The 10,684-nt window shown below is 44.3% G+C and overlaps 1 protein-coding gene across 1 annotated transcript; it reads left to right on the forward strand.

Annotated features, from left to right (window-relative positions):
* Positions 1–812: 812 nt before the first annotated feature.
* On the forward strand, positions 813–9,403 carry fgf8a (fibroblast growth factor 8a). Its single transcript, XM_040139766.1, has 8 exons — positions 813–825; positions 1,015–1,069; positions 2,618–2,694; positions 3,340–3,472; positions 3,574–3,610; positions 4,518–4,698; positions 6,716–6,822; positions 8,325–9,403. Exons 1-8 carry the CDS (start codon positions 813–815, stop codon positions 8,607–8,609), a joined length of 888 nt encoding a protein of 295 aa, XP_039995700.1. The 3' UTR covers positions 8,610–9,403.
* The last annotated feature ends 1,281 nt before the right edge of the window (positions 9,404–10,684 follow it).

Consider the following 10,684-nt stretch of genomic DNA (forward strand, 5'->3'; position numbering starts at 1 on the left):
CTAGTTAAATGAAAGTACAGTGAGTCCTGGAAACTAAAGTCCACCTCAGCTTAACGAGAAGAAGGGAACAGAGAGAGGAGAGATGGTGAAAGGAGGAAGAGCAGAGGGAGGAGGGGAGGTGGCAGATGGCTGCAGTGCAGGGACGATGGAGGGAGAGAGAGGTGTAACCAAGGTGGTGAAGTGAAGAAAGGGAAGTTACAGTGGAAAAGGAGGATGATATTCGTTAGATGGAGAGCCATATGAAACTTGAGTGTGAACAAATGTCATTGGAACTATTTTCTACCGAAGAAACAGTTCCGCTGAGATGTTTTCAGTGTGTCCTGTGGATTTTTCAGAGTAAGAGAGACAGTACCTCTTGAAAGAGATGTTGCCGCTGAATTTTCTAAAATATAATTTTTCAGTACTGCGAGCACCACTAGCTAAATTGCATTCACCTCCACTGTATTGGGGTGGAGGGAAGCATCTCAAATTATGCTGTGGCGTAGATCTTTGAATGCGCTTCTCAGCCTTTGGTTTCATTTAATTTCATTACAGCGGGAAATTCAGTTTGCTGAGATCAAACTGGTTTGACTGATATCAGCCATCATGGTCAGCATTTTGTCTGCTTTTATGTCAGTTACGTATTTTTTATGTATTATTGCAGCGTAGGCTTTTCAAATCAGTCTGCACTTGGCACTGCATTGTGTTTAAAGTTAGGGCTGGCCTATCTATCTATAGTTTCAAGTTGCTGATATATGATAGCAGTGACTGCCAACTAAAAAACATGTTAGGTAAAGTAAAGCATAAATAGTTGGTATTAACTGGCTACAAACATGCAGAACACTGGTATGTTAAAGGTATTAAGCTTCACTTAAGGTTTTAGTGTCCCATGATGGCCCAAGTGTTTGTGTACATATGTTGCTGTGTATTGAGAATTCCGGAGGAAACGCAAAAATACTTATTGAGGTTTTGGCATGACTACTATCAAATATTAATTTGTGTTTTATTTCCGGTGTAAAATATGTTTTTCCTTAGCCCACACTGGCGGAGCTCTGGTCATGAGTGGAGGAACAGAGAAGAGAGAGGGAGAGTAGGAGCAGAGGGGGAAGGGTGTTTGCCCCCCGCAGGGCTGCTGATGGATGCAGGGCTCCTGGGGTTAAGGGGAGGGCAGCCAGGCCCTGAGCCAGGGTACAGAGTGGCAGCTACCTGCCGCTCATCACACACACACACACACCAGTAGCTTTTATTACCGTTTTTAGTCAAACAACAACACTTTTATGTCATCATCTTACATCCACTGACTCATTTAATGTCTCACGTGGGGGTAACGTGTTTAACTTTAATCCACACACTCTCTCACACACGCACGCAGCCACACACCCACAGAGCAGGAGATGCTAATGGGAGGGAGGGAAGGGAACAGGAAAACAAACCATCTAACAACATGCATTCTGTCGGTGGAGCAGATAACAGATGAACTGACTCGAGTGTGTGATCCAGACAGAGCAGAGCTCCAGCCACAGCTCCCACTTTGCCTTTAATACTGTCACATTACACCATCAAGGACACTGGGGACAACTGGCTCAGCCTACGCCTAGTCATTCCTCTCTGGAGCTCCCACTGGTGGTTTGATCCTGTATTACCAGCTGACACTAAAACCATCCTCTCTGATGGTGAGGAGGCTGTCGGAGACGTCGCTTAAACCAGTGAGATATGGTCTACTATGTCCCATCGAGATGTGCCATAGCCAGTATAAACACGGTGTATTCATGACTCTGCAGCATTTCAAGTCATCCCAAAGAAACCCTTGCCGATGAAAAAGAGCCAGCCCTTGTACTTGTTTGGTTCCTGATCTGCTGGCCTGGTCCTTTCAAGTCCTTGAGTGGTGGTCTCAACTCTGCAGAATGACCTCCTTTTACACTGCAGGCAGACAGAGTGATGTTCTCAATGGGCCACTCACGGCCTTTCCAGCTACTTTAATGACATTTTATAGATGATGTTTGTTAATCTGACTGTGCTGATTGTCGTGGCCGATACTGAGCAGTCTAATTAAAGGTCAAATCAATCAATAAAGTCTAACTGATAATGGTCAATAGCTATTCTGTCATAAAAGGGCGCGGTTTGCAGATAATTAATGTCTTGTGTCAGACAGAAAATGCGCCCATTGACCAGGCCGTGGGTCCTCGTCCATACGTGCTTTGGCTTAATGAATTGATGTTTCACTCTCTCATCTTTAGCCGCTTTGCTTTCCAGGTGTTCGTGTATTACTGCGGGTAAATCCACGAACACGTCTTTAAAAGCCTGTTTGCTTCCGCGGTTGAGTCACCGTTGAGGCGAGACGAGGCCGCTCTCTTTATCAAATGAAGGGAGGGGTGTTTTAAAAACGCTAATCGCCTGTAATCCTTTTAATATGTCTCACACTTTGCCCTGTCAATACACAATGCGGCTCGGGCTCCACTACACTGGAAGACTTCGAACCGGAGAAGCGGAGCATTCACGGGCATGAGAGCAGAGGAGGGATGAGCAGGAGGGCCGGCGGGGTCACCGGGTTGCTGCTAACCATTCCTCACGAACAGATGATGCGGTCCGAGCCGCGTGTCGTTAAGACGCTCGTTTTCATTTTTTTGTGCTTTTGCAGAGTTGTGGGGCAGCGCGCACAGGGCAGCCCAGGCTCCTCCTCGCCCCCCCCCCAACCAAGTGTGGCCCGCTCCTCAGGTAAAGAGATGTTTAAATCAAGGGGGGGAGGAGGGGGAGTGGGGCTGGGGGTGTCCGCTTTTGTTCTACAGAAAAGGGGGCTTGTTCTTAGCAGACCAGCCTGCCATTTTAACCGGGGGTGTGCGAGCGCCGAGCGAGAGGCTTGACACGGGAGCCGTGTGGGATGGGAGCAGATAGAGGAGAGAAGAAGCGTCCTGCCTGCAGTCCTGCCACAGCCGAGCGGAGCAGCAGCATCGAGCCACTGCGCGGACACTGAGCAACCCGAGCCTCCGCCGAAGCGGGATCGCACTCACCTGGAGGCCGCTGAGGACCACCGGGATTACAAAGCAGGGGGAGAGCCTGACAGCCCGGACCAACTTTGTAGAAATAAAAGAACCCAATCCTGCAGCGCTTTTTTTCCCACAAACTTCAACGCACAGCTCAGCTCCTGCAAGTGCACTTAGACGTTTTGTAGCCTTCTTACAGAAACAGCCGGTCTTTATCTTAATGGTAAACTATCATTAATTACAGCCTTTCAGCTATTTCAACTGAGCAGGAGCCTGCCCGCGATGGGCATTGATTCGGCGAAGAATGCGTCCGCTGTGCGCGCGTGAGCCTCTCTGTCAGTGCCTCTGACCTTTTCCGGTGGATTTCGCTGAAATCTAGGGACTCGATCCTTTGAGTCTGAACGAGAAACAGCTGGACTTTGCGGCTCCGAAAGGACCCCGGTCAGAATTTACTGGAAGAGCGCTTCACCTCCATCCAACATGCGACCCATCCCATCCAGACTCAGCTATCTGTGAGCGCTCTCCCTCCTTCTCCTCCGCTCTTTACGCACTGTTAATGCTCCTTCACGCCACTTCCAAGTCACTTAATGCATGTTATTCTTCTTCTTCGCAGGTTTCTACACTTGTTTGCATTTTGCTACTATGCTCAGGTATGTCACTTCTTTAATTTCTTTTCATATGAATGTTTTCAATGTTCCTTTTTTTTTATTATGGGCGATTAAATAAGGATTATCTTCAACAACAACAAAAAAATCTCCAAAATATATGGCAGTGAAAAAGTGTGATGCACAGCGCAATAACAGCGCGAGGAGGAAAGGTGAGGGATCATCATAACATTATGTGATACAACGATATCGGATGACTCCCACGGTGCGCCGGGCAGCGGGGCGCGCGGCCTGCTGGCAGGTTGCTGATGAAACACGCCGGCCCTGGCACACGACGCACGGGCACAGACGGGGCATCGGGGCAGGGCGAAAAGCTTGCGAGTCCTGTGAAAAGTGTCGTGGGGCTGAAAGAGACCGAGGGCCAACGTTTCCATTGCAGCAGCCATTCCATCACACAGCTGAGCCGAGAGAAATACAAAAAAAAAAAAGTCTGCTCGATATAAAGTGAACGTGGATGTCGTATAGGTTTCCATCACGAAGACTGAGAGAGAGAAGGGGCTTTCTTCTTGCGTTCGTTGTGTTTTTGCACATTCTCCTGTCCGCACAACCTGTAATCACACCGTGCGTCTCTTGGAAGCGGTTAATTTTAATTTGGCAGCAGCTTTTTTCTGGAACTTGTCGCACACTTGTCACTAGGGAAAAAACACAACAACACGCTGCTCTCGCCTCAGAATATCTTTTCCCTCCGCGTTTAAGCACTTCAGTCCTTTCCTGCAGTAACCTGAAGACACACAATTGGCTTCTCTCTCGGCATCTTGAGTCCCGATCCTTTTTTTTTTTCCTCCGTTTTGCGAAGTTTAATGTCAGTGAAACAAAAATAAATAAATAAAACACACAAAAAGACAAAATTGCACACGTACTGATGATTGTGGTGACATCTAATTTCTGACAGGTAACCAATCAGTCCCCGCCTAATTTCACGCAGCATGTAAGCGAGCAGAGCAAAGTGACGGACCGCATGAGCCGCAGGTTGATCCGGATCTACCAGCTGTACAGCCGGACCAGCGGCAAGCACGTCCAGGTCCTGCCCAACAAGAAGATCAACGCCATGGCCGAGGATGGAGATGTGCACGGTAGGAGAAGCCCTGCAGTTTAATGAGCACAGAAACTCCTTCTGTAGTAACAACAGCGAAATACTCCGCTTTAAAACCCCGCCGAGGTCGTGTCAGTGTTCGGGGAAAGTGGCCCAGTTTGATTCATTTTTTTACTCATTTTATTAGATATTGTGATCTTACTTTGAAAGTCATTCCATATTTTCCGCGCAATTGCAAAACGTAGTCTGGATTTAATCCAGTTTATGGTCATTTACGCCACTTTACCTGAAGAGAAATCGTACACCTTCAGCACTTCAATGTCCCTGCAACCGGTTGAAATGTCAGGTTAAATCTCTGTCTCCGTTGGTCTGCACTTGTATACTATTTAATTTTTATTTTCAAAAAAATGTTTTATTATTAATTTATCTTTTTTTTTTTTTTTTTTTACTATTTAGTTTCCTGGATTAATTTTTCATCTAAATTTCTTTTTTGCTTTGCGACCGAAATGATCCCCGGGATTTTTTCCTAACATGGCTCAAAGCCAATATATTAATGTCTTTAAAATTACTAAATAGGGGCTGCAATTTATCAGGGCCTGAAGTGTTTAAAGATCAAAATATCTGAGATGTGAAAAGTATAAAATAAAAGTCATTCATTTAATTTAATGTTTTTATTTCTTTCATAAAGAGATGTAAATCAGCAAGTGCAATTGGAGGAGGTATTTCAAATGCAAATCGGCACATTTGCATAATTTGTTGAATGAATTACCAGTCGTTCAGCCCTTCAAATATTTGCAGATTTCTGCCCTTTCAAAATGCTGAAATTTCCAGACAAAATGTTGTTAAGCCTTTTTCTCCTAACCAAGCAATTTGACGGGTGGAGACCGTCATTCTCTGCACTGTTTGTGATCCCAGTCTGTAGTGTTGGAGGGAAAGAGTAACTCGGATCTCAGAGAAAGCATTGGGTGGACCTTAGTTGGTGCCGGAGGTGATCCTCCAGAGATCCCGCAGGTCTGGAAGAGCCATTAGAAGTCATCTTACTTCTACCTCCCGAACATTTTCTGCATAGCTCCTTCTCTCCCCTCCACCCCCACCTTCAACCTCACTCCGTCCAGCCTCAGAACCAAATAGGCCTTGGCAGCTACTCTGGCCCATGAACTTTGGTGTATTTAGACTATACTGAATTCTATAAAGAACATCGGCTCATCTGCTAAAATACTGTATCCGTTGATAACAGAGTGTTTGCTGTCTTGCTGTCTGTTCAGGGACCTCAGATTTAGTTGTTGCAGGATGTAATTGTATGCACGTGTGTGAACCCCAGAGTGTGCAAGGTATTCAGGTCACCTGAAGTCATTTTGAATGAAATAGGAGAGAAAGTGCGAGATAGGGAATCTGCCCGTTATTCAGCTCAGCTGTAACTGCTGGTTCTGACTACGACTATAACTGCCAAAGTTCAAAAATAATTAAGTCCGCCTCCATTGTCTTGTTTTTCATCTTGTTGGAAGCAACGTAAAAAAAATGCAAGAAGCTCCATGAACTCGTGCTCTGTGAACGGTCCACATTTCCTGTGTCTTTCAGTACTTCTCGGGATACAGAGATAAATGTGTAGCTTTATGTGTGAGGTCAATGCAGATTTATTTGAAAAGGAATTCTTGATGGGCCTGCCAGGATCGCCTCTTTAGCTTTCAAAGTATCAAGAGACACGTGGTTTTATCATTTTGCAAGAATTTCAGCTAGCATGAATCCTCAGGAATGGTCCTGCAGGTTTCACTGTGTGTGTGCGTGCGTGTGTGTGCGCGTGCGTGTGTGTGTGTGTGTGTGTGTAAGGAGAGTATGCATGCTTGGAAACAAACTCAAGCATTTGCATGTGTTGTTGATGCTTTTATGGCTACATGCGCTCCGTTATAAGTCATTGATTCAGGTTTTAATGTTTGAAGAATATTTCAGGCAAATACTAAAAAAGCCATCTTTTGCTAAAATCATTTCAAGCTTTTACCAATCATCCTGCTCGCAGTTGTAGTGGCTAACAAAATTATTTATTATTTTGTTTTCTTTAGCTAAACTCATTGTGGAAACTGACACATTTGGGAGCCGAGTGCGCATAAAGGGGGCTGAGACAGGCTTCTACATCTGCATGAACAAGAGGGGGAAGCTCATCGGCAAGGTGAGGATAAAAGTTCAACTCAGCAGAGGCAAAAGTTTAGGCTAGCTCATTGTAGTTTAGTCTACACTTGTGAAAAGTAAAAAAAAAAAAAAAAAAAAAGAAAGTAATGTAGAATGATTTGCAGCCAAGTCTGAGAGGTTTGTGTTGAAGGGAGGTCAAATTTGACAGTAAATCTATCAAACTGAAATAGCTGGGACTGTTTTCCCTAAGACCATATGTATCAAAAGGGGTGGATGATGAGAGACTGTGTACATAGATATCACTCCACAGTGCATGACTACGATTCCTCACCTAAAACACCTCCAGAAATAACCCAAGGTAAAAACATTAAGGTTGGTAATATTCTATATTTTTCTAATGTCCACAAACACCATTGACAGGCCAACACCAACAATGAATTGATCCTACTAACAAGTATAACCAAGTGTAACCAAACCCAGATATAGCTATATATGTGTATGTGTGTATATATACTCATTGCCCCTCTCACATTATGACAGCTAATAAACAGAGCTGCCCCCACGCCCCCACCCCCTTCACCAATCCCCCCACCCCACCCCACCACCACAACCACACACACACTCCCCTCCACCCACCCAGCACCCTGCCTCGTACACCATCTGCCCTTAGCTACCAGCCCAGTCACAGCCTGCCCCGGCCCTAGTGTGTGTGTGTGTGTGTGTGTGTGTGTGTGTGTGTGTGTGTGTGTGTGTGTCTGTGTGTGTGTCTGTGTGTGTGTTTTGAAGGTAGAAAGAATGAACACAGAGTGTGTCTTTCAGATGTATGCGTGCACTTGGGTGCATCATGACTATTTTTAACACACTATTTTTTCCAAAAAGGTGGGAGCTTGTTACAGTAGGCTAGCACTAAGTGTCCAAGTCCAGTTACTGCCATTTCAGCTGACCTTACTGTATATTTCATCACTAATGAAAAATGTTTTTGTCTCGATGATGTCACCAACTGGAGGTCACACTTCACCCACCTTTTATTTTATCGTTTTTACCATTTACTGTTACCGTTCATCCTTGAGCTGTACTGTTGATCTAACGGGGGCCTTACCTGAACCCGGCAGTGCACTGGTGAGATGTATTTCAGGATCTATCGATTGTTATTCAATTCAAGCAGACCTGGCTGGTTACATTTAAGCACAAATGCAACAGGAAATCAAACCAGGAGTGAAAGTGACCCTTGGGGGTTGATTAAGGCTTTATGGTTGGAGGATCCGTCCTGCGGCTACTGACCCTCGAGGGCTGCTGGATGTTTGCTGAAGGGAGAGAAGAGTCATCGCTTACTGTCATCCCCCTCTCTCTGATCTGTAATGACTGTAGCATATGCTGCATGTATGTGGGGAGGGCTGTGTGAGTGTGTGTGTGTGTGTGTGCAGGGGACAGGCTGCACAGGGAAGCCTTTATACATCTGATATTTCCCATCTGTAAATCTTCATCGAGGACTCTTCTCTGAACCTTCCTACTAACTGTTTTTCTGTGTGTGTGTTTCTGCAGAAAAATGGACAAGGCCGTGACTGTATCTTCACTGAGATTGTTCTGGAGAACAACTACACGGCGCTGAGGAACGCCCGCTACGAGGGCTGGTACATGGCCTTCACCAGGCGCGGACGGCCAAGGAAAGGCTCGCGGACGCGCCAGCACCAGCGCGAAGTCCATTTTATGAAGAGGTTGCCGAAGGGACAGCAGCCCGCCCACCCGAGCCATCCCCGGCCTTTTGACTTCATCCACTACCCCTTCAGTCAAAGGACTAAACGCACACGATACTCGTCAGAGCGCTGAGGAGGAGGAAGATAGAAAAGACAGAGAGAGAAAGAGGAGAAACTGACAGACTGACTGAAGTAGCAGCAGCTGACACATTCCTCTGCTCTCCACAAAAAACCTCGAGACATTTTTTATACTGAGCATTACTATATCTTAATATGTAGTTTGTTTTCTATTTTCTCAAAGAAAAAAAAACTGTACATAGACAAAAAAAGAGAAATCTATTTTTGTACTCCAGACTTTTAGTACTGACCTATGTAAAAAAAAAAAAAAAAGGAAAAAAAAGAAAAGTAAAGTTTGATTTTAGATGCACATAACTCATTGTCTGACTTGTCGGGGATATCTTAATGGAGTGCATTGTGTTGTTTTTTATGTCATTTTGACCAGTGGAGTCATTTTTTGGACTCTCACCTGCTGCTCAAGGAGACTTGAAGGGCCCTGATTGACCGCACTGCCAGGGAACGCTGCGTTCAGAGACACAAACTGTCACACACTGCGTAGGAGAGTGCCAGGGTCAGCAAACACTGCATAGGCACGTGATGTTATCGCTGCAGTGTTGAAGCTTTTTGCTAGATGCTGCCTCCTGACTGGGTTCATTCTGTATCTTTCTCACACAGTTCAAGCAAACAGAGCTTTAACGGCTTCTAATGGAAGAATGTGGCAGCTACATTTGATAATCACAGGTTTCCTGTTCTGACTGTAATGTTGATGTGTACAAAATGTATTGAAGTGTAAGGAACCCCTCAACACACCCACTACCCCATGTCCACTTGTGTTCTTGTTGCCCCCTTAATGTCTGTTTTTATACATATATAAATATATTTTTATTTGAGGATGTGTAAAATAATTTTAAGGATGGAATATTTATTTAAAATGTTTAATAAATGTACATTAGAATACTGATATTAAACTCTTGTTTGGTAAATGCTTGCTTTGGGCCCATCTGTGAAAGCCTGAAATGACACACACAAGTGTTCTGACCAGCCTTATCCTCTATGCATACGTAGCTGTTTGTGAATACATTTTAGTTCAGTGTTAGTCTGATAGCACCTGCACCGAGCCTTTACGTAGTTGTAGAGGAAACAAGAAACTCATTTCTGCACACAAATGACTGATTTCATGCCCTCAGATGAATAATGTGTGTGCAAACACATTGCTAACTCATTCTGATAAGATTTTAACAGCATGGTTAGGGGCTATCAAAGATAACACAACCTTTTACAAGCAAAACATAAAAAGTGACAGCTGTCGAACAGTCTAATCTAAATGAGCTGTTTGCATTTAATACAACATGTTTAATGCTACGTTCACTTTATTTGTGTGCACACATGATTAATTCAAAGGCACAAAAATAGTAATCTGTGCACATTAATTGTTAAATGGAGAGAAAGACTTATTATTTTGTGTGCACAAATTATTTTTTTTCATGCCAGACCCTGTATTCCTGCTCTAGGGGTTTTGTAATTTTTTTTAAAATGTAAAATGGTTCATTGAGCTTGTCCTGAAACACGGGCTAAAAATTGTTACGAAAAACTAAAAAGGGTGAAATTATTGGAAAGTACATATGTATTGTATGTGTGTTTCAGTTACTATACCATGTCTTCACTATTTCTTGACAAACAATACCCATCCACACAGCACTTACATGCAGTGTTCCCAGCTATCGAGGCTGCCAGATACAGTATGGTTGTTATGTCAGGTTCTGGTCTCTTATATTAAAAAAAATTAGATACAACATGTTCATCAGTGAGCTCTAGAGGTGTTGCTAGGTCAATTTCGGAACTTTCTGAACAGGGCCAGAGTTTGCCTCATCGTCCAGTCTTTATGCTAAGCTAGGCCTTCCCAAAATACCAAGAAGGTGCAGGTCACACATGTGGTTTGTCCCCAGAAGTAGACAACATGAAGATCGTAGTGTTATCACAAGGCTGTTTGTTTCAATATATACCATCCTATACTGAAGAAACATTTGTACCTCCTAAAAGTGAAGTCATGAGATTTGTGTACAAGCCACCAATGGCTATTCGTAATGCTAACTATGCTAGCCTTGGCTGTTAAATACTAGTGTGCAGGTAACACCTGCACATCTGACAGAG

The sequence above is a fragment of the Xiphias gladius genome, chromosome 11, assembly GCF_016859285.1.
Source record: "Xiphias gladius isolate SHS-SW01 ecotype Sanya breed wild chromosome 11, ASM1685928v1, whole genome shotgun sequence".
In the NCBI taxonomy this organism is placed as follows: domain Eukaryota; kingdom Metazoa; phylum Chordata; class Actinopteri; order Istiophoriformes; family Xiphiidae; genus Xiphias; species Xiphias gladius.